The sequence below is a fragment of the Polypterus senegalus genome, chromosome 17 (genome assembly GCF_016835505.1).
Source record: "Polypterus senegalus isolate Bchr_013 chromosome 17, ASM1683550v1, whole genome shotgun sequence".
In the NCBI taxonomy this organism is placed as follows: domain Eukaryota; kingdom Metazoa; phylum Chordata; class Cladistia; order Polypteriformes; family Polypteridae; genus Polypterus; species Polypterus senegalus.
In genome coordinates, this window is record NC_053170.1 from 59,571,167 (window position 1) to 59,596,017 (window position 24,851).

At 39.5% G+C, this 24,851-nt stretch overlaps 1 protein-coding gene across 1 annotated transcript in view; it reads left to right on the plus strand.

Annotated features, from left to right (window-relative positions):
* Window positions 1-24,851, plus strand: part of LOC120517964 (caskin-2-like) — a 268,762-nt gene that overhangs the window by 91,147 nt on the left and 152,764 nt on the right. Inside the window, exon 9 of the mRNA XM_039740508.1 lies at window positions 22,912-23,020. Coding sequence (XP_039596442.1) covers window positions 22,912-23,020 — 109 coding nt within the window. The remainder of the gene's footprint in view (window positions 1-22,911; window positions 23,021-24,851) is intronic.

Sequence of the window (24,851 nt, forward strand, 5' to 3'; positions counted from 1 at the left end):
ATGAAATTTTTGCACTGCTAAATATTGGCAGACTCTCAGAAGAAGCTGGCTGTAAAATAAATCATATAGACAGTATGTATATGTTTGAGCTAGAGATAGAGGGATGTGATCAAACTATTAAAGAGCAGTTCCTATGATGAGATCCACATATTTGCTTAAACCAATTGAACTGGGTATGTAGCAACTGCTGAGACACTGGAAACATCCTGGCTTGGTTCAACTGTAAAATAAATTAGGCGAAGTGACTGCAAATGATGTTGCTTCTGATCCCAAGGGTTTGATGTAAGACAGAGCTGGTGGCGTGAATGTATGGGCAATGGATAAGGTAGAGAAAAGATCATTAGAGGTGCATGGAAGGTGCCATCAAAGATCAAAGCAGTGTTGGAGGTTGACCAATCAAGGGGACAGCCTTCTGTTAGGGATGATCCAATCTGGGTTTTTAAAGCCGATACTTGTTTCCGATGGGAGTGTTAGCTCCGTGGATATATGTTCTTTTATATTGCAGCGTTTTAATAAACCTTTATTTAAATAAGTATAAATTATAACGGCGATATCCCTCTTTTTGGCGATAGGCGGCGACAAAGTCACAGAAAAGACAGAATATACTTAGCTTGTTTAATGTGGCTTACGTTGCTTTAAAATGACAGGGAAGACCAGTCACATTTCTTTTCTAACCACCGGGGATTTGGTCGTGTAGAAATGGCTTTTCTGTCACAACAGAGGTGGCTTGGAGTCTATGTCTTACACTCCCGCAGGTCTTCAAAGCTTGGCAAGGTTCCAGCGTTCTTTTATATTGTGTCCACACGATCACATCCCCCAGTACAAAGCCAAACAAGGTAGACAAACTTAGGCTAAGCAGCAGATAGTCAGATCATATAACACTTAGGCCTTTTAGGTCTGACAACAGCTGTTCTTGTCTATCTTAATGCTTTGCCTATCCCAGCACTTCTGAAAGTTGACACCCTGTGCTAAAGCTGGCTCAGCTCTTCATGGCATGTTATACAGAAAAAGAATGAAAAATACATTTAAAGAGATCTAAAACAGATACAGTGACACAATTCTTAATATTATAACAACCTTAGTATAACAGACCACCCTTTGTCACTGGATCTGTGACAAAACAATCCCTGAGAGTCTTATTCACAAAGCAAAAGGTACTCCGTCCCCCATCACAGTGTAGATATTTCAAGTCATTTATGGACATGTAAGATGTAATAGCACTATAGCTTCTGTACCATTCATCTAAAACCAGCATAAACATGGACAAACAGTTACATTTAACATGCTGTTATCAAGTAGTGATCACTGTATCTCATCAATGGTGTTAGTGGAGATTTTTGCCGTTATTTCTTACATAGTCTGTGTTGTGTCTACATATTACTGAATTCATGCAGTGGGTGTCATAGCATCAGATTATCTTAGAATCCTATATAGCATCTTGATGGATTACTATTCTTTGGCACTCCTATCATTTCTAGCTTCAATATGTTGCTAGATGTACCCCACCCTTTGGTGTCTGATCCCTTTATGAGTTATAATGGTTGTAACATAACTCCGATGCTATTCTAGCTTCATTGCTATGATTATTAAGTGTTCTTAACTAGTATTATTGCATAATTGTTCATTCACTATCTGTTATCCTCCCCAACTTCACTATCAGATGTTCTATTCCAAGTTAACAATTTACAAGTTCACATCATTGATAAATCATGCATATCCTCATACCTTTGAACCCTTCTTATAATAGTTTCAAGTATATTCCTAGGCTTGCTATATATATATGCCTTGTCCAACCCAGTGGTTTGTTAACAATGTCTCTTTCTTGGTGGCTTTGCAGATTGGTAACTGTGCAGATCCGTATGAACAAAGTGTGACTTTTTCAAGACACTAAAGTTTTTTTTTCTTACTGGAACAGAAAGTAAACAGTCCTTTTACCATTAGGAAGCTCATAAGATGAACACATGGTGACTGTCCCTTTTTAGCAGAGGTGCATTTCCCTCTAGGTTTGCACTTTATCCAGTGGTCATTCATGGGAGCCTTCAACAACTGTCACATCGCCTCAGTGACTACAGCCTGTCCTTGAAGTCCATAAAACTTGTCTTAGTAGTAAAAATGTCTGCTCACATCATGGCATCAAGTTTGAGTAGCTGGACTTACAATCTTTCTTTAGCTCTTCACTCTGTTCCCTCTGGAAAAGCAAGTGTTTCTTCACCAGCTATTCTCAGGTATGTGCAGCAGATTAAAAGTCATTAGTGCAGTACAGTCTCTGTAAATCTTCGTTTGTGTGTACTCCACCTGTTACTTCATTGATAAAACTTTACCACTGAATGGAGAGGCTTTAACCACTAAATTTAGTGGCCAAACTTAAACCACTTGCTAGGCTAAACTAGAGAAGGGTGAAGGTAGAGCAAATAGATAACATAAAGCAATTATTTCCCAATCATATGTATCATACAAATGCAGCATTATACATGACAATTCTAGACCCGCAGTTCAGTCTCATAAAATAACAGTAAGAAAGAGAGTAATACATTTAAACTATGCTAGTGACAATGTGTCTTCAGTAGGATCATACATTACACAAAATTAACACATTGCCTCAGTTATCCAAGTGTTTTAACTTATAACAGGATGTTACATACAATGGTTCTAATGTATAACTGAATAATCCATTTTGCTATGTGCATTATCACTGAGCATTAACTTAATACATTGATGTAATAACAACTCTTCCTAAAATTAATCACTTACAGAGACAAATCAATACATGTATTTCAATTCTAATACATTTTGTAATTACTGAAGTGATAATAATAATCATTTGTCATACATCAAAATATGTAAACCTCTATACTGTTTTTTTTTTTCATGAAGACAAAAATCAGTCTAGTGTTCATTTGTTTGCATTTTTTCATTTAAACATTTAACACTTGCACTAAATCAGCATGCAAGAAAATTATTCTAATAGCTGCTGTTCATTAATTTATGATTGATAAATATTCACTATCCTTTGATTAGATTATTTCTAATTGCTCTGCCCAAACTTACTATTAAGCTATTTTTTGCAGCTTGTATAGAAACATAGTTTGTGTTTTTCATTCGTTGGTCACTGGATTTGCTGAATCTGGGAAAAAAAAGAACATCTATAGATTTTAAATGCAACTTTTATGCTTATAATCCTTTTCATGAAATTCAGATTTGAAAATTCTTCTCTTTAATTGACCATGTTACAAGCTATTCTGAGATTCGTCAAGGTCAATAAGTCATGGCGTTATTTAAACTCTGCATCTGTTTGCAGGCTTCAAAGACACAGACCAGGCACAGATTGTGTTATCAATCACCAGTCATAATCACTATTGATATTCACATGTATTACATTTAACTTGGAATATTATTATATGGGACGTCTCCCATTTCTACAGTTTATTTAACATTCTTAGTCAGCTGACAAACATAGAAAGACAGACTTACAAATGACATAAACACACATCTGCCACCCCAGACTCTGAATAAAGATAATTTATTCGTCTTTTATTTTCTTTTCTAGATTCTAAACTCTGCTTCATGTCCAAGCAGAATTACTTGGCTAAAGCAGAAATTCGTTCACTAGAGAACAGACAATCAACCTTCACTCGTTTCAGTCATTTCTAAACACAGTATTTGGCAATTGCTTCATTCTTTCACATATATTCACGTTCTCTTTTACAACAATACTTCATTCACAGAATAAAGTTCTCGATCTCTAGCAAACGTGCTATAAACTCACTCGAGGTTGTGCTTTTTTGTTTATCTATAGGGTTTCACCATGCAACATACTTAAGCACGTCTTTTCCTTCATGCTTACTTAACAAGGAAAACATACATGCTTGAACCTTTATCTCGTATCACTGGGCAAGTGTGCTAACCACTGCGCCACCATACATTCCCTTAAGAGTTCCCAAAATACATAACCTCCATTCATGCACAATCGGGCACATCCTACACATTCACGAGAACTTGTCTCCCTTATTTAGTATTATTAAAAGAGCATTTTTCCTTTAAACTTGATCAGGGTTTAAAAGAAAAAATGTTTTGTACGTTTATAAATTTAAACAGAAGTGGAGACATTCTATTTTGATTTGCTTTAAACCAATTAAACATATCATTATCTTTCTTTGTTTTATGAGAAACTGCCTCATGTTTTTAAGTTCATACTTATCCAATTAATCCCTTCTTAAAACAAAGTTTGGCCAGTACTTACCAGAAGGTACAAAGGCATGTTTCTCATTGTAAGTTTCATCCCCAAATGTATTTATTCTTTTTCCGCTTTGTTGTTAGAGCTGTTTTGCACTTTAGCACTCTTTGTACACCGTTTTACAAATTCTTTTTAAACATTAGCTTATAACGTAGGTTCGTTATTTAAGCCATTTTTAAAAGGCAATTTAATTATTTCTGTGCGTTTAAACACACACAGCGATTTCTTAAAAGTACCAAAATAGTTGGGGTTTTGCCAAAACCTTTAAACTTTACCCTTGTAGGTAGACTGATAGAAACAGCTGTCGGCTTGCAGACTGCATTTGCCACGTGGACGAAGCTTGTATTTTTTGCATCGGGCTGCTAGGATGCCATTAAAGATTTCTACAAATTATTTTAGCGATCGCGATTGAGACGTTATGGATTCTATCGCTGTTGATTTTATTTCATCTTTAAGTTTTTTCAGCTCCGCTGGATTATTATGCAAACGGCAAGGTAAGTGCATTGCCAGCATGTCTATCTGCCTGCTGCAACTAAATACAATAACGCGCCGTTCTTTATAGTTTTTCAATATTGTTTTCTACTGGCTAGCGATATAATTTATTTATATAACAGTGTTCCCTATCACAGCATGTACTTTTCTAGGTAGATTTTGGGCTTCGTATGGCAGTGCATTAATCTGTGCTGTCCACCTGGGTGCCCCTTGGCTTTATTTTGCACGACTGGTCTCGCGTCTATAATTGTACAATTTTCATTATTATCCGTTAGCGCTTCTCCATCCCCTTCGTCGTCTTCCCAGATATTGTCGTCACTATCTGAGTTATGTATACTGCCATCCCATGTTTCTGGGTTCCAATCGCCTTGCATTATGGCTCGTACTTTAAAAGAGGAAACAGGGTGTGTTTTGCCTTTTTTACGGCGCTTAGCATGCACTAAACGGACAGCTAGCGTAGTACATTTAGCTTCCCACTCGTTCACCCGAGACGTTGCATTTTCCATGCATTCTCGAGTTATCAGTTGCTTGTCTTGTAAGTTTTCTATTTCTTGTTTAAGTTCCCCACATTCGATGATCATATTCTGCAGTTTATAATCCAACTCACGTACTGCAGTTAATACAAGCCAGCCGATCTCACCGGCTGCTGCTTGTTCCTTGTTTCCCCTGCGCTTCAGCCTGAGCGCCAATACCGCCTGTTGGACATTTGAAGGAGTCACTTCTCCCTCTAACTCAGGCCATGCAATTGGGGATGTATAATTATTAAATAACTCGGCCATGGTTGTCCATGACAGTGCACGCGACCAACCAGAAAATTGGCTGAGCCCACCTCTTCCGCTATTATCCAAAGCATATGTTTTAAAAATATTCATCATAAAATTATGCTTTATGAATATTAATTTTGGTTATTAAATATTGCTACAATCCTACTCGCAGCGCCAATTATGTTTCCGATGGGAGTGTTAGCTCCGTGGAAATATGTTCTTTTATATTGCGGCGTTTTAATAAACCTTTATTTAAATAAGCATAAATTATAACGGCGATATCCCTCTTTTCGGCGATAGGCGGCGACAAAGTCACAGAAAAGACAGAATATACTTAGCTTGTTTAATGCGACTTACGTTGCTTTAAAATGACAGGGAAGACCAGTCACATTTCTTTTCTAACCACGGGGATTTGGTCGTGTAGAAATGGCTTTTTCTGTCACAACAGAGGTGGCTTGGAGTCTATGTCTTACACTCCCGCAGGTCTTCAAAGCTTGGCAAGGTTCCAGCGTTCTTTTATATTGTGTCCACACGACCACATCCCCCAGTACAATGCCAAACAAGGTAGACAAACTTAGGCTAAGCAGCAGATAGTCAGATCATATAACACTTGGGCCTTTTAGGTCTGACAACAGCTGTTCTTGTCTATCTTTATGCTTTACCTATCCCAGCACTTCTGAAAGTTGACACCCTGTGCTAAAGCTGGCTCAGCTCTTCATGGCATGTAATACAGAAAAAGAATGAAAAATACATTTAAAGAGATCTAAAACAGATACAGTGACACAATTCTTAATATTATAACAACCTTAGTATAACAATACTGAACACCAGTTTCTTGTTACTTGATTAGCCAATTCCGATTCTGATTTTTTTTTCTTTGTCACCTTAAAAACTTTACACTAATCTCCTGCATAACCAAACAAATAGAAGTCTACTGTCCTATATTAAAGTGTATTTTTATAATTGAACTATAGGCCGCATGCGTTAATTGTTAATTTTTTATTAAAAAATGAAATTCTGTAGGCTTACTGTTCAGTGGCCATAAAACACTAAAATAAATATTTTCTTAAAATACATACTTTACTTCTGTACACATTTTATTAGTTATTAACCCATAATATGTAGGCATAAAAAAAGCTAAATTTTTATATAATTACAAGCTTTTATATTGTTTTCTTTTTTCTGTAATATACCTACGTGAACAAGGCTTAATTAAAAACGTTGCTTTCATCATTTCTCTAACAAAATATTGTGGGCAGTAGGGGATATTCCATCTCCCCAAAACGAACACAAGCAGGTACAGACACAGATTAAAAGGCAAAGAGTCTTTTATTTTGGGAAAACTCTTCTATTATAAAAATTTCCCAGCACCTCGGCCACAAGGACAGCAAAGACAATACAGCACACTCTGTCTTTTCCCCTCTCTTTCATCCTCCTCCTACTGACTCAGGCTCCATGATGTGAGGCAGGCATATCCTTTTATTTTAACCGCTGCAGAAGTGCTCCCAGTCTTCTGCACATTTGGGGCCTCATGCAAAAACGGTGCGCACATTTTTACAACAGGATCCTCCTTTGCGTATTTAAATAAATAAATAAAGGTAATTGTAATATTATACTTTGTAAACTCAAAAAAATAACATTACAAAAATCTCATATAATAATAATCTCAAATAATAGTGCTTCCTTTTGAAAGCATGGACCATGAACATACTCAGTGGATTTATTTAAATGAGAAAGAAAAAATGGCAGAAGAGCTAATGTGCTGAAACATCTCATATTCAAGATCTCCTCCATTCTCAAAGTACTATATCCAGCCAATCTTAAGATGATATAGTAACTTATGCAATGAAAAGCCACTTTGTGGGACAGAATCTTTAGGCAAATTTTTTGTCACCATCCCAGTTCAGCATTTAGGGCTTTCTAATGTGCAGAGCTGTCTTCAAAAACCTATATACAATCTCCAGTATTGTTTTTGTGAATATAAAATAATAAATTAAAAAAGAATTCCAGCAATTACTTAAACACAAACCTATGTAATGTGGGGGAAATAAGTATTTGATCCTCTGCTGAATTTGCAAATTTGCTCACTTACAAAGAAATGAACAGTCTCTAGCCAACAGATGTCACCTTCTCACCAAGCTTCTTGCTGATGATCTTGTAGCCCATATCTTGTCCCTGTTGTCCTTTGACCGCTGTTTAGTCTTACCAATGGTGGTGGAGAAATTGAAATTTAAGAAACTGATTCTGTGGACAGGTGTGCTTTATACACATAACAAGTTGAGATCAGGAGAATCTGTGGGAGCCAGAAATCTGGCTGAGTTGTAAGGGATCAAATATTTGTCTCTCAATGACATGCAAATCAATTTATAACTTTTATGTAATGTGTTTTTTCTGGATTTTTGGTTGATATTCTGTCTCTCTCCTTTAAAATAACAACCATGAAAATTAGAGATTTAATTTCTTTGTAAGTGAGCAAACTTACAATTTTAGCAGGGGATCAAATAATTATTTCCCACACTGTATTATTAAGACAGTTGATGGAATGGAATTTTTCTTTATAGATGTTTGACAAGGCATTCAGCAGCATAACATTGATGAAACGTATTCTGACATGAAGATCAGATCTGTCAATTTCATCAGGAGCTTGAATATATTAACTTGCAGAATCATCTGTGGTGGGCGACAAACAGAAGCATTAGAATTAAAGAATGCAGTCAGGCAAAGATATTTACTGTCTCCTTTTTTAGCTCCTGCTTGTGATCAAGTGGATCATGAACTTATCCGCAGCATAAATGAGAAATTGAATCTTGTGAACAATTTGGACAGAACTCAATGCCATGGATTTTGAAGATATTTCACTACTGCCCCAGGAACACCGGCAGAAGAAGATAAACTACTTGTAAGTCATCTCAGCTCATATTGGCCAGAACCTTAACAGAAGGAAGAAGAAGGCACAGAAGAATGGAAAAACACAACTAGTACTAATCTAGACAATGGAGAGCAGGACCATTGGATGAAATGGAAGATTTGACCTACCTAGGCAGTGTCATTGACTAGCAGGAAGGCACAAACGCAAATGTAAGGATAGGCATTAACCAAATGAGAACAACATTTAAATAGCTGATAAGCATCTAGACCTTCAGGAATCTGATACTGAAAAACAAGTTCAAGATCTTCATCATCAACATGGTCAGTCCTGTTTATGGTGGAGACTCCAAGAGAATATTGGTGATGCCCATCAAGAAACTACAGACATTCATTACCACCAATCAATGAAGGATCCTTCAGTTCAGATACATTGGCCCAGCACCCTTATTAACAACTACGTCTGACAGAGGACAAACCAGATGCTGGTAGATAATTAAATCATGAAAAGTTGTTGGTGATAGATTAGCCACATTCTCTGCAATCCCCCTACATACAGCTACCAGTTAAGCCTTGACTTTGAATTCATAAAGAAAGTGAGAAAGAGGACAGCCGAGAAACATCTGGTGCTATAACCTTGAGCCAGACACCAGGAAGCTGGGGCTCATCTGAAACCAACTAGAAATAAAAGCAAAGCACAGAGATTCATGGAGGAATCTTGTCTGTGGCATTTGCCCCAGGAGGTTGTAGGCTTAAATAAGTAATTGTCGTTATTTGACTTTTGATTTTTTTCTAAATTTCCTGGGGCTTTAAAAGCATATGCACATTTTTTTTTTTTCTGCCGACCTAGGAATCCAGTGATCCCATTTAGTTTTTTTTTAAGGCAATTTCACTTATGTTAGTAATTTATTTATTTTCCCGTGGTATTGTCTTGTATTTCTTACGGGCGTTGCCATTTTGGGAATTCTTTGTTAACTGTTGCTATGCCATTAATAGGTAAGGTAAATTGCAAGTGTGTAATATGTGACATCATCAGGTCAGTAATATAAAGATCAGTATCATGCACCTCCTGTTTGTCCAAGTTTGTGGATTCTGCTTCAAAAATCCTGTTGTAATTATTGTTTGCTATAAGGCTGTCCGGTTACAAAATTCTTTTCAGTCTTCTGACTACAATTTTTATCTCATGTCTTGTCTCTGTTAATGTGAACTTTTAGATTCTGATCCTTTTGTGCAGTTTACTGTCTGTTATTATAGTTTCACGTCCATGGCCCTTTTTATTGGATTATTTTTGGATTCTTTGACTCACGGTTGCATTCTATCTTCTGATTCCAATTTCTTGAATCAGCTTCCATCTTATATTCTTCACGGTAAGTAAATGTATTTGATGAAGACTATGTGCTGATGTAAATACTTCCTTATGTTTTACAATAGCTTGTTAAACTTCTGTGATCTGCTGATGATGTTCTGAGGACTTCTGGGTTAAAGAGGTTATGTAAATAATTAAACAACTGCTATTTTTAATCATCTACATTAATTAGAAAACCCTTCAAAGTCCACAGATGCAGCCATGAAAAGTTTTTGGTACTATCCCTGCCTATAGTAATGTGCAAGCTACTGCATTACGTGCCTGGCTAACAAAAATGTCCAAAAAAGGCAGTGCTCATGATCTATCATTTATTAGGGATAAGACTGCTTTACATTTAGATCCACTTAATAGAGAATTTTACACTTATTAGGTCACTTGCTATGGTTATTTTGGAAAAGGTTTTGAAGTGCATGATCTGATTATATTTGTCCATGTATTTGTTTTATTATTGTTTTTATTTTGATTTATTATTTTTCATATTTTTATTTTTATTAGTTTCATATGTGATTTCATATTGGTGTACTGTCTCTTTAAATGTGAATTAATATGTGAATCTCTGATCTGAAGGGATAAAAGCTGACACACACTAACACTGGTGTGCCTTTCTGGTATGTCATTGTTATTTGAATTTTTTATATTCAGTTTTATTTAGTTTTCCTGCTCACGCTGAATTTACATGCATCTTATGGTCCGTGATGTCAAAGCTACACTGACTAAAAACAGAGACATGGGTATATATGATATTTTATGACATTTTGGTAAACCATTGTGGCACTGATGCAACATTATTCATATTTATTTGCATGCCTTTTTTTTTTTTTTCCCCCGATCTTGCCTAGTCTCCTCTTTTTGGTGCATGGTGGTGTTTCTTTGAGAGGAAAGAATAGTACAGAGAGGTCAGTTCCACACTATATACAATCATCAAATTCAAATGTTAACCGGTCCCGCATGCCCAAGGACTGTCCTTCCTATATTTACGACCTGTGTACCTGTTGCAATGTACACACTTCTCTCTATGCTTTGGTTCCTATTACATTAAAGGGGCACCTGACATTGACTTAGTTTGCTGTCCTGGGGGAAGTGGCTGTCTTGGAACAGCCGGTTTGTCAATGTTGCATCCTTTTTTTTCATCAACTTTTCATGTAAGAAGCAACAACAAAGTTCTTCTGCAAGGGGAGCAAAGAACACTCTTTTTTTTCTCAGTGGACCGATGCATGCCTTGTACAGTACATGTTTGTTCATCGCTGCCAGGTCAACTGTCCACCCGTGTGCTCCTGCTCGCACTGAATAAGCTCACGCCTTTTGGTGTAGGATGTCAGCGCAGCACCAAGGAACAAAAAAAAGAGACAAATATATGTGACATTTTGAAGAAATCATTTTATGACCTGAATAGTACCAATCAGAAAACATCATCGCACTATTGCAGTATTATTTGAAAACGAACAGCTTTCTATTTAGAACTCTCCCAGATGGCTCAGTCATTTGTCCAGTCCTGATTTACACATCCTTTTTTTTTTTTTTACACAGGGCCAGGATACTTGTCCACTGAAGTAGTCATACTTATATGTGTGGGGTAATTGTAACCAATCTAGTCTTGTCCTTCTCTCTCCTTGATCCATTGGCTAAATCAGTAAAGTCATATTCGGCGCCAAGAACTCTGTTTTTACGCCTTGGTAGGATAGATCCAAGGGATGACCTCCAGCATTGTCCAAAAGTAAAAGGACTTTGAACTCCAGCCCTTTCTCTGCCAGGTAGCTCTTTACATCCGGGATGAAACATTGGTGAAACCAATCCGACGTTAGGCATTTCGTAATCCAGGCCTTCAGGTTGTGCATCCAGTACACAGGCAGCAGGTTTTGATTCTTATTTTTCAGGGCACAGGGGTTTTTGGACGAGCCCAGGCTTTATCATAAAGCCCGCAGCATTGGCGCACATGACCAGCGTGATGCAATCTTTGTGAGTCTTAAACCCCAGGGCTTTTGCCTCCTCCTTCATGATAAAAGTACGAGACGGCATCTGCTTCCAAAATAGGGCTGTCTCATCCATATTAAACAAGGTTTCAGGCCGATATCCACCTTCCTCAATGATCACCTTGAACGTGTCCGCGACATATTTCTCGGCTGCGGCTTTGTCTGTGGAAGCAGCCTCTCCTTGCAGGTTCACACTGGCCAAGTTTTACCTTTTTTTGAATTTTTCAAATCAGCCCTTGCTGGCAGTAAATTCACAGCTCTCGCTGGGGGATTCAGCAGAAGTTCCAGGTTGAGGGTCGTCGTCTAGAGCATTTCCGGCATCCGCAAACCTATCATAAAGTTGCTTGGCCTTTTCTCGGATGATATTGGTGTCCATGGGTATGGTCTTCTTACGGCAGTCTTCGATCCAAATCCCTAAAGCAGATTCCATCCGGACTACCGCCTTATTACATCCACTTACAATTTGTTCTGCGCCCTGGTTAAAGGACACTGCGGCCGTAGATCATATGCTCTTTTCATCCTTCTTAATATAACGAACCGTGGACTCGTTGATGCCGTAGTGGCGTCCTACAGTGGCGTAGCTTTTCCCTTCCTTCAACATGTCCAACAATTTTACCTTTTCAGCAATTGTTAGCATCTTCCGTTGGTGCTTGGGCACTGACCCAGAAGCAGTAGCAGCAGCAGAAGCAGATCATTTTGTAGACATAACAAAGGGCTTGACTACAGTATGCACAAAGAAATATGTTGATGTTGAATGTGTGAAGACGAGATGTCGACTTCACAAAGAAACACGTTGATGCTGAATGAGCGAGACGAGATGCTGACTTCACAAAGAAACATGTTGATACTGAATGAGCGAGACGAGATGCCGGCTTTAAGCGAAATCGAATTCTGCGCTCCCTGTCGCAGAGCCAATCAGCACCCAGGAGCTTAACCGCGTGCTCTGATTGGGTAGCTTTTCAGCCATCTGCCAATAGTGTCCCTTGTTTGAAATCAAATGGACAAACCAACAGAGGAAGCATATACAGTACACGTACCAGAAATAAAGACCGCAGACATCCGCAAAGCAGCGAAAAATCTGTGATATATATTTACATATGCTTACATATAAAAACGCAAAAGTTGAAGCGCGATATAGCGAGGGATTTCTGTACTGCCTGTCCATATTGCATATTAACTGGTGGACATTGCCTTTGTGCAGCAACACAGCTTTCAAGCCTAACAGTGCAAATCAATGAAAAGATGTCATTGTTGTTGGTCATGCTGAAATCCCAAAACTGTAAACAGCCCATTAGTGCCTGTTCAGAAACAGAGGTTGTAAACCTATGCAAACAGATTTCTCAAATCCTCTTGGCGGCTCTCAAAGGCAAACAATTTTGTACCCCAACAGCAAAACCACTCTGTAGTATTGAACCAGGTATTTCTACTTTTTCTTTTGACAAACATAAGTTCCTGAACAGGCCATTTAATTCTGAATGTCGTCAGATGTGACTCACAAGACATAAGAGATTCAAAAGCAGGACCACTTTTGTTTTCCACATTCATTGTTGCATTTTCATTTACCTCTTCTAGGCTCTGGTGGATTTGATACTAGTGAACTATCATCGTACAGTACAGGTCTCATAGCTGAAGGCAGCATTGAGTATTCAACAGATTTCTTATTTTTAGTATGGAGGCCAGAGACATTGATCAGACAAAGAAACAATCTGTCAAATGATGCTTCTGTTCTTGGCATATCATTAGGACTGCAAACTATATTGAGTTCTGAGGTCCCCTGATCCAGGCACTCAGATCACCACCACCAATGCAAGAGGCCAACAGTTTGTCTTGATCGCAACTTTAACAACCAACAACCATACCACTTGCGCTTCAGAACAGGACATCCACCTTAAGCGTGTTTGTACTTGGCCACTACTTGAATGGAAGACCAGCTGGGAAAAGCTAGAGTTGCTGTTGGAAGAGGTGTGGGTGTGGCCAGGTTACCCTGTAATTAATAAGTGTGGGGACACTGTACTGTAAATATGACACCATCCTTCAGATGTGAGTTAAACTGAGGTTCTGACTCTCTGTGGTTGTTAAAGATCCCTGGGCATTTTTTGTAATGGTTAGGGTTTATCCTGATGTCCTAGATAAGTTGCCCATTATATCCTCTCTCATTCTCCCCCCTAATCATCTCCTGTCTCTAATTGGCTCTCACTCCTTTACCACCTAATAGCTAATGTGTGGTGAGTGTACTAGTGCAATAAAGGCTGCTGTTGCAGTATCCAGGTGGGTGCAACACATTGGTGGTGGCTGTAGTGGTTCCCCTCTGTCTGTGTGAAGTGCTTTGGGTAGCAAAAAAAAGTGCTATATAAATGTAATTATTAATTTTTATTAACCAAAGTAGAACTCATACTCCTTCTCAACAAGTTGAACCATATTGCGCCTTTGAGTATAATAGGGTATCGTCTCTGTTGTGACATTGACAAGACATTTCTGTTGCAATGAATTGTGCTCTAGACAATACAGTGAAACCTCGGTTCATGACCATAATTCGTTCCAAAGCTTTGGTCGTGAACCGAAGCAATATCCCCCATAGAATTGCATGTAAATACAATTAATCCGTTGCAGACTGTATAAACTGTATGTAAATATATGTAAAGATTAAGCACAAATACTGTATAGTTAATTACACCATAGAATGCACAGTTTAATAGTAAACTAATGTAAAAACATTGAATAACACTGACACAAAACATCCAGGCTCCCTGCTCAGCTACACGAGCAGGCTTGCTCGCTCTCTCTCTCTGTAGCACACCCCCACCCCCCCCCACTGTCAGCCCCCTTTGTCAGCGGCACGCTTAATGGAACATTTGAATAAATCCGAACTTTAATTTAAAAACCAACCCCAAGCAACCAAAAAAGTAACAAGATCACACTATTTTAGCCTTACAGCCCGATCGCTGTAAACACTTTTTTTAAAATGAGTTTTAAGCACAGCGGAAAAAAAGGAACATTTGAAAAAAGAGAAAAGCAACATTGCAACAATTCATGCTACGAACTGAAAAATTAACTTTTGAAAAATCCGTAATACAAAAACCACCAAGAAAACTAACCTTGCATGATTCGAGTTCTGGCATGAAGTGTTTTCCTTCAGGTGTTTTGTTTTCTTCAGGTGTTTTCTCTTGTGATTTTTAGCTGTTTAGCTGTGGGAGCGAAAGCCTCATGCAGCCATTCCAAAAAGACAGTCCTTGTAACCCAACCCTTCATGTTTGTCCTCCACATTACTGGCAGTCTGGCTTTGTTTACATTATGCTGCTTGAAAGCACGAGGGTTCCCCAATTGGTAAATGAGTAAACTGGTAAACAGTTTTTCCACATCTTGTAATTTCTTTCTTTACTTTGATTTCAATTTTCTTCAAAACTTTCTTCTCACCACTCTTCACTTGCTTAGAAGCCATAATTAACTGCAAAAGCACACGAAATACTGTAGAGCACAAAGAGAGTGCACGTCTGACTGAGAACAATGAACAGGGAGTGGCTCTGCTTAAATGAAAAAGCCAGGCAGGCACGCGGCTTGCTCGCTTTTTCTCTCTCTCTTAGCCTGCCTGTGCCGGGGGGTGGAGTTGGGGGGATGGTTCGCGTGCACGTACCATTCCCTCAACTCCACCCCCCGGCACAGGCAGATAGGCAGGCCAACGTGCAGCAATCTCCCACTCCCCAGCATACACTTGTCTCTCTCTCTCTCTCTCTCTCTCTCTCTCAGCTGCAGGCAGGCAGTCTGACCGAGAACAATGCAACATGTGCGGAAATCATCTGCGCGCACAAACCTAAAGGGAAACTGGCTTGTTCGTATACCGAGTGTGTGGTTGTGAACCAAGGCAAAAGTTTGGCGAACTTTTTGGTCGTGAACCGAGACGAGACGTTCGTGAACCGAGGTTCCACTGTACATTCTAAATACGTACTGTGAGGTTTCTGAACTGCATTCTGATGGCATGCCTATGCGAGATTGCCATGTCTGTGGAGGGCTGCTTGTCTGTCACCAAGACAACTGCAGGTTCACAGCGCTGCGGCGTAGCGCAGTGGAAACCACTACGAGCCAATTGAGAACACGTTCTAAGTACCTCTCACTGATGGGTGATGCAAGGAACATTTATAAATGCAGGGAACAGTATAAATCGGCCGCTGATCTAGCCTTGACCCTGCCCGTTTGCTGTGTCTTTGTACAGGAGAGTGGTAGATCCCGCTACAATAAATAACCATGCTGTTTCCGTTTAAAGTCAGTTAAAGCTGAATTAGCTAAAGTACTGTGACTCTGCCTCCTTTTTGGGGTGCAAGACTCGCGGGTCAAAGGGTACCGGAATCGGTTCTTCCACCAATGGTACCCCAAGAGGCATGTAATGTGTAAGCAAAATGAGGCTCTTGCGGGTGCTCCGGTCTTCACACTCTCCAGGGATGTACTGGTGAAGATGGTTTCCTTGCATGGCCCAGAATGTTTCCTATTCTGCTTTGAGTAAAAGGCAACATTACTGCACTGGGACTGGGGAGCCGGTCTGGCTATCATGGTCCTGTTTTTAACTGGGGAGGCCCTACAGGTCATGCGAAACCTCCTTCCCAAAAGGCTTGATGAGTATGACTTCCTGGTGCAACAGATACTCCTCCGCAGGCTGTGGGCGCCAGTTTCATCTGCGACATATTGATTTGGACTGCCCTATATGAAGACAGATCTAGGGCTTAATGGACCTGATTCAAAGCTGAATCCGCAGAAACACTTTTGAATGGATTGTGGAGAAGCTCGCTATTGATGTATGGATGTGTTAGAAGAAAGCCTTTGTGATGAACTGCTATGGAACGGCGTCCACTTGCTGCTAGACCTGACCTGCAGACAGGAGATTGCACAAGCCACCTGGAAACAACAGGGCTATCTGGGCTTGACCCTGAGTTTGATTCAGCCAGCACAGATGTCCGGGGTTGCCTGCACCACGGGTGGAAGATGCCATTATGGTAAGACCATAGTGCGGACTGAACACAGCTGCTTTCACTGTGATCAGCTGGGACATCTGGCTGAGGGGTGCCACTTCCCACCTGCGCAAACAATGGCCATCGGTCTGGTCCAGATATGCAGCTTGCAAGTTTCCACCAAGATGTTAAAGGAAGACAATTTTAAGGTCTATGTTATGTTGGCCGGGCGGGAAGTCTCGGCACTGTTGGACACATTTTCTGTTCAGTAATCTTTCATCCTTTAGCACTGGCAACACAGTAGCCTGTAACATTATAATAACAGTATTCTGCCTTTGTGATTTCTTGCAAGAACGGTCCACAGATGCATCAAGGTTCAAAGCCTTGGCTCTTCTTGATTTAATGCTTATCACCCCTAGATTGCTAAGACGCTCATCAGTAATGGTGGACCCGGAGGTAGGTTTTTACTAATTTTAATGTGGAGAAACGTTACTCACAAGTGACAGAACTAACTGGGAGCGCAACAGCTATTTTGCACAGTCTAAAGAGCTCGTAAAATACCTCTTTGTACGGCTCATTGAAACGGATCAACTCCACTGTATCAAATGGCTTTTGAATCACACTGCTCTTTATTTTTCTTTCCAAAAGTCTCTTGAACTGATGCAGTTCATGCCCCAGGTCATCAACATTGGCATGATAAAGATGACCAAATTCAAACAAAGTGGTGTCTTTCAAAAATACATCACTCTTGGGGTTAAGAGATCAGATACTGCTCATCAGCTCACAATTGGTCTTTGAAAAACGTCTGCTCAGTTTACTAAGCATGCAGTCAATGACAGGATAAAAAAAGGAAGACCGATATGTTTCTTTATCACAATCTAGCTCCCTCTGACCAACAGAGCTTAGTATTTGGTACTCACAGAGTCTGGAGCTTGTCTTCCTTTGTTGTTTTGCACCCGACTGTGTGGCAGCATTACATTGCTCACAAATGTTCAGTACTTCATCCCACAAGTTATCAAAAAAGGACTCCTGCCTGAAATCTGTCAAAGTTTGAACTAAACGATCCACTAAATCAGTCGATCTTGAGAGGTCAACAGTTGATGACTACAGCATACCAGAAAAGAGCTTTGATTTCCCAAACAATTTACAATGTGTAACTAGATGCACAACAAATTCTTGATCGGTCTGGGCCAGAAGACCACGGGTCTCAGAAGATTTTTCTCCTGTGTGCTATTGTGCCATCTTTTGCAGGATACGTTTGAGGGCAGGTAATCTGTTCATTATATTGCGTAGAGCCATGAATTAACATGCCCATCGTGTGTCACTCAATTGTTGGAGCTCTCTTGTGCTGCCATATGTCTCACTTTGTGCAGCCCACCCTTTGGGGTGCACATATGAGCCAGAAGTGAAAACATAGACTCTGTAACAGAGCAAAGAATTCCTCAGCTTCTGGGACTGCTTTGATTGCATCAACTAGCCGGCAAAAGAGTGAGCGTGCAGCGCCCTAAGGAGTCCGTGTGGAATGCTCTGGCATGTTAGTTCCGGATTCCATGCCAGCGCATATCACCGTAAGTATAAATTAAAATTTTATCTCTTCAGCACAGGGGCCAGGGCCAGTTCTACAGGGGCACTGGCCCCTGTCTAAAACCGCCTATGGTCACGAACCCTACAAGCGGGCCACAGCAACAAAGTAGCAAATCCAGAGGATGAGTTACATTAACCAGGTCTGGAACTGAACTCCGGCCTTCAATGCTGATGTAATCCAGGTCTTTAGCCCTAAATTCTTCTATCTGTAGAATGTGTTTAGGAGCCGAGCAACGATTTAAAAACCGCACTTTTTGTCTGGGTAGTGATCCACAGCACGATGGTCTTTGCAACCGAGCAGCTTGCAGTTTTTAACTTTGCGTCCCTGTAGCAATACATATCACCATACTACTGAGTATACTTGAATCTTAGTTAAAAAGTAAAATCTTCTAATTTATTGTATAATAACCTGTGGAATAGGTAAAGTGCAGCAGCAATAAGAGAACACCACTTTCAGTTTGTTGTCCAAGTTGCGTCTGATGGGGACGAAGAGGTTTGTCCCTTTACTGCAACCCTGATGGAACCACTTCAGTGTGAAACACGTTCTTACTGATCCATTTCACAGTCCACTCTATTACAGGAACCCATTGTTTCCCAAGTAGCATCACTTTAGATGATTTATTACATTAATAAAAAACTATTGTGGCCGCTTTTTTTTTGTTTTGTTTTTGAGTGAGCCGCGCATATCTGATGCCACGTGTGAACGAGTTGTTGGAGAAGCTCGGGCAGTCCTCATATATTTCCACCCTAGACCTCATGAGGGGATATTGGCAAGTGCCCTTGGAGGAGTCCAGTCTTGAAAAGACTGCGTTCACCACTCCAGACTGACTGTTTGAATTTACCAGGCACCCTTTTGGTGTCTATGGTGCACTGTTGACCTTTCAGCAGATGATGGACCAAATCCTGCGTCCCCATTCCTCATACGCCAATCTTGACAATGTTGTCATTTTCGGTAACGACTGGGAATTCCATCTCATCTTCCATTTGGGCGGTGCTTGACAGTTTGTGGCTAGTGTGATTGATGTCTAAACCTAAGAAGTGCAAGCTGGGTATGTCAGAAACCCATTATCTGGGATATTCAATGGGGAATGGTTTGCTCAAGCCTCAAATGGACAAGGCAGAGGAGGTGCTTGTGTATCCTTGTCCTGAAACACAGAGGCAGTGTTTGCCTTCCTCGGGCTCGCAGGATACTACAGGTGATTCATTTCTAATTTTGTGCAATCGGGCACCCCCCTCATTGACTTGACAAAGGGCAGAAAGAATCATATTATTGTCTGGACCAACACCTGTGACAGAGCCTTCTCGGACCTAAAAGCTTCTTTATCCTCATTCCCAGTTCTGCGCAATCTAGACTTTTCTAAGGAATTTATTCTGCAAAAGGATGCAAGTGGTTTTGGGTTAGGAGCGGTGGTCTCACAGTGTTTTGTGGGGGAAGAACACCCCATCACATTTCTCAGCAAAAAGTTGCTCCCCAGGGAACATAATTATTTAACCCTTAAAAAGGAGTGTTTGGCAATTAAGTAGGTGGTGGAAGCCCTCCATTACTACCTCTGGGGACAGTGGTTTACCCTGGTGACTAACAACGCCCTGCTTCAGTGGCTGTACAAACAAGGATACGAACACCTGGCTAACTCGGTGGTCTATTAGTTTGCAGGCTTTTGCTTTTGATGTTTGCCACTGTCCCAGAGCTGCACTCACCAATGCTGATGTTCTCTCCCGCCTGGCCGAACCTGGCTTGGAGGGTCGCTTTGCTCACCCCAGTGTGGACAAAGCTTAGAGGGGTGGATGTGAGGTTTCTGAACTGTTTTGGTACATCCCCCAATGGGACAACACACTGAAGCACAATTGCTGCATCCGAGGAAGGCTGCTTGTCCATCGCCAAGGAAACAACTATGAGCCGATCAAGATTGCACTATAAGCACCTGTCGTCGATGGGTGATGCAAGGAACATTATAAATGCAGGGAACAGTCTAATTTGGCCACTGACCTGGCCCCGACCCTGGCTGTTGATTGTGCCATCGCACAGAAAAGTGGTAGATCTCACTACAATGAATAACCGTGCTGTTCCCATTTCAAGTTGAATAAAACTGGTTTTGCTAAAGTGCTGAGACTCAGCCTGCTTTTTGGGGTGCAAGACAATGACTTACACGCCACAGTACACTATGCTATACCCATAGAACATAAGAGCCCGAATATGAGTTATGCAGCTCCCAGTTTATGAAACTCTGTACATCTTTAAATGTCACTTGCTGCTTTAAAAACTATTTAAAAGATGTCTTTTTAAATAAGTTTTTTTGTTATGCTAATTGTATTTTGTAATTTTGACTGGCTTATTTGTCCGTTTTTGATTTTGACTGGCTTATTTATTTTTTGATATTCTTCTAGGTTTTTGTTTTAACGTATTTATGTACATTGTCTTGAAAGGTGCTTAGAAATTACATTTATTTTTATCTGTATATGTACAAATACAAAATATGTACAGACAGATATCAATGTAATACAAATAGCTGTGTATGCAAGCTGCATTTATAGGCTGTCCTGTCAGCATCCATCCTGACAAATCAAGCCCAGGTGTGCCTATGCCTTAGCATATCCATTTCATGTTGATCAGCCTACACTGAGTGTATGCCCAAGCATGCCTGAAATAAAATAAAACAGCTTACTTTGCAGACAACATATTAGTAGGCTTAAAATATGAGAGAAAATCATAAAAAAACAGGCAACAGCAATAAAATAGAATGCAATGGGAAAATTTGAGGTCATTATTGTGAAAGGCAATCCAGAAGATATACCCAGACTTGTTCAGGAGGCAAAATCTTCTTTGTACAATGTTACAGTCTGATGGGTAGTGGCATTTAATTGTGCCAGGTGGGATTGTCGTCCTTGTTTCAATTTTTAATTTTATAAAAGACTAGCTGATTACCCAGTGGCTTCGCTCACTGAGTGCAAGGGAAAAAAATAAAATGTAGTATTTTATAAAATAAGTTGTTAAGTAGTAAAACATTTTGATAAAAGAGTTTCAAAAACATATAAGAAGCGTATAAATTATTAAACAGTAAAACATTTCCATAAGAGAATTTGAATGATATATAAGAATTGTATAAATTATTAAACCGTAAAACATTAACATTTAAGAAGTAAAGATACATTGAGTACTACTGCAGTGGTTTCGGGTAAACTGTCTGCTTGACAACCTTGCACTACATGCCTGTGATTTCAGAGAAAAATTATTCTGAGAAATGTGCTTAACGGGCAGAAGGTCCAAACAATTCCCAAGTCCAATACTTCACATGAAGAGGTTGGTACATGTTCTTAGATGTAAACCTTCCATCATCTTAAAAGAATTCATCACAAAAGCAACCTTGAATGTTGCAGGGTTTTAGTGACCCGAACTCACCTTAAGGGAGAATAAGTAGCCGTGCACCGCAATTTACCAAGAGAGTCATGCTTCGATGGTGCCGATTACACTCATTCGCAACGATTTCCACTGTCCAAGGAGCTGACTGGGCACTTGAAGTGTCACAAACAGTGCAAGAAGAAAGGACGCTGCCCAAAACTGCAAAGCTGTTGACCTGACGGAACAGCCCGACAGCACCTCCTAGCGTCCACTTTATTGTCAGGACCTCTCGCCACTGAAGACGGTCTCGTCTTCACATTGTTTACAGCTTGGCGTAGTTAAAAAGTAGAAAAACACAAAGCTGTTTTCTTCATCTCTTCTACTATCAAGTTCCGCCAATTAAAAAAAAAAAAGTTACAATGTGGCAGTTTCCGCGACAGTCACTTGGACTAATAAATAAAACTTCTCTGTCAGAACGCGCCTGGCGGTGGACGGCTCAGCGCTGGAGTCCAGAGAGGAGGGCTGGGAGAGGGCGACGCAGGGCACACTTCTATGGGATAGATCGGCGTGTTTGTGTTTACTTCTTTTCAATATCAGTAAAATAACTCTTACACAAATAATAACAATTCGTAAAAACGATATAAAAGTGGTGTCCACAAACGAAGTGATTAGTTCCTGTATTATAATATGTTCTGTGGTCATACGCAATTTCCGTTTCAAATGCGAAAAGAATTTTATATATATATAGACCATCTAGTGATCTTGTTTTTTTTATTGTCACTTGCCCTTTGCTTCCTATAAAGTGAGGCAGTCAGAGTGTTAGTTTTAGTGTCTTGGAAGCTACTATTCATGTGCCTGCATATTTGAGTATTACAATCAGGTATCCATTCTTAATGTCATGCATGTGGTAACATTAGTCATTTTGCTTTACTTTAAAAGTACCTTTTATTTACCACATATTTTGTTGAAGAAAGTGATTATTTAGTGGTGTTATAAATTTGTTTGTTTACCTTAGTTACTTGTCATGTTAGTGATAATTTGTTTATTTATCAGACATTATTAGTATTAATTTGGATGTTAAACCTTTTGCAGTAATTTGCTTACAATAATGTAATGATTACATTAAACACATGTTTGTTATCTTATATACCTTTAACATGTTATCTTTTTATCTCACCTTTTTAATGCCAAAAAACCTGTGGACAGAGAAACCACTGTCTATAGAGTTTTGGTTAAATAATTGCATTTATCTGCCTGTCAAACCAACATAGTCTGTGTGGAGGGCAGGACATATTTGTTAAGTAAAATATAAAGTCCTCTACTATTTTAAATAATTATTTAATTTTCTTTCTTCCACTGTAGTCAGGAATTGATGTTAATCTCCGAAATACTTACGGTCAGACTGCACTGGACATTGTGAACCAGTTTACAACTTCACATGCTAGCAAGGAGATCAAGCAGTTGCTCAGAGGTAAGGCTGCTGTTTGTTTATATTCTGTCAGTTTATTTTTTAGTAATCCTAACTTCCTGAGTTGCTGTTTTTTATATTTGCTAATATGGCAGGCCTGAAAAATAGGTTTCTTTCTGGAAATTTTCTTACCACCACTATAATGGTCCAACAGCCATATTACTAACATTGGTTTCATGTCATATTTGTGTCACACTTGAATATCTACAAATAAGTAATGACAAAAAGATACTGGAACTAGATCCTTCTCATGCAATATATTCACACAACTACATTGTATCATGAGAGATCTTATAGAAAAGAAGCAAACTCTGATTATTATCAGATTGTTTGTCTGAGTTGCAATTTGTATCAGTTTGAAGACAGATAAAAACAAGAACACAAATTGCTGTTATAACCATGCAATACACCCTTCTGGCAATATAGTTAATTCAGGCAATGAGTCTGTGATAAAAAACAATAGTTTTTCTAGTTCATCTAGAGTGTTTAGAATATAATTGGAAATCGACAGATTGGAAATTGCATGTTGAGTATTGGTACAGCACTGAGCACTATAGATACCACATCAGCTGTCATCTCACGAGTAATTTGATTCTGCAGTACTTCAGTTCATCGGGCAACCAATTCAACTAATATTTTTGCTGTTTCCGCAGTATAGCTAGTCACTACCTATAATGCTTTGAGCCAGTTCATTTATTTGTCTGTTACAGTGCCCCATGATGTTTTTTGACAAAGACAAACATTTCCTTGATTTACCCCTCTGTTCCACAGTTTATAATAAATTACAAATCAATGAATTCTGAAGTGATTTAAGTGCATATTGCAGACTTTATTTAAGGGTATTTGCATGCATTTCTGTCATACCATTTAGAAATTACAACACTTTTTATATGTGCCCCCATTTTAGGACACAATAATCTTTGGGAAAGTTGGCCTCACAGGTGCTTCTAATTACTCAGGTGTGTTTCATTAATGCAGCCATAAGATACCTAGGCTTGCTTTTACCTGCAGACTAACTTTGGGAGTCAGTGGTTGCTATTCTCCACTGTTCTCTGCCAGTGAAAGTCAGAGAAGCCATTATGAGGAAGAAAAATAAAACCATTAGACATATCTGTAAAACTTTAGGATGACTTAAATAAACTGTCTAGAGTATCATTAAGAAGAAAGAATGCACTGGTGAGCTCAGTAAATGCAAAGGAACTGGTAAGCCAAGGAGGACCTCCAACTGCTGATGACAGAAGAATCCTCAGTATGATAAAGCAAACTACCAAGAGTTGTCAGAAGGCAAATGTGTATGTGTCAGAGATTACTACCTGCAGAAGACTTCATGAACAGAAATGCAGAGGCCACACTACAAGATGCAAAGCCACAAAAATAGGATGGCCAGATTATAGTTTGTGAAAAAATGTTAAGAGCCTGCAGATTTCTGGAAAAAGTTCTTATTGACAGGCAAGACAAAGATGAACCTGTATCAGAGTGATGGCAAGAGCAAAGTGTGGAGACGAAAACAAACTACACAACATCTAAAGCACACCACCTTATCTGTTAAATATGGTGGTGAGGGTGTTCTGGGCATGTATGGCTGCCACAGGTACTGGTACACTTATCTTCATTGATGATGTAACTGCTGATGACAGTTGCACATTGAATTATATGGTGTATAGAAACATCTTATCTGCTCAGGTTCTAGTAAATGCCTCCAAACTCATTGGATGACGCTTCATCCTTCAAGATAATGATTCCAAACACACTGTTAAGACAATGCAGGAGTTTTTTCAAAGCTAAAAAATGGAAAATTCTTGAATGGCTAAGCCAGTTACTTAATTTAAATTCA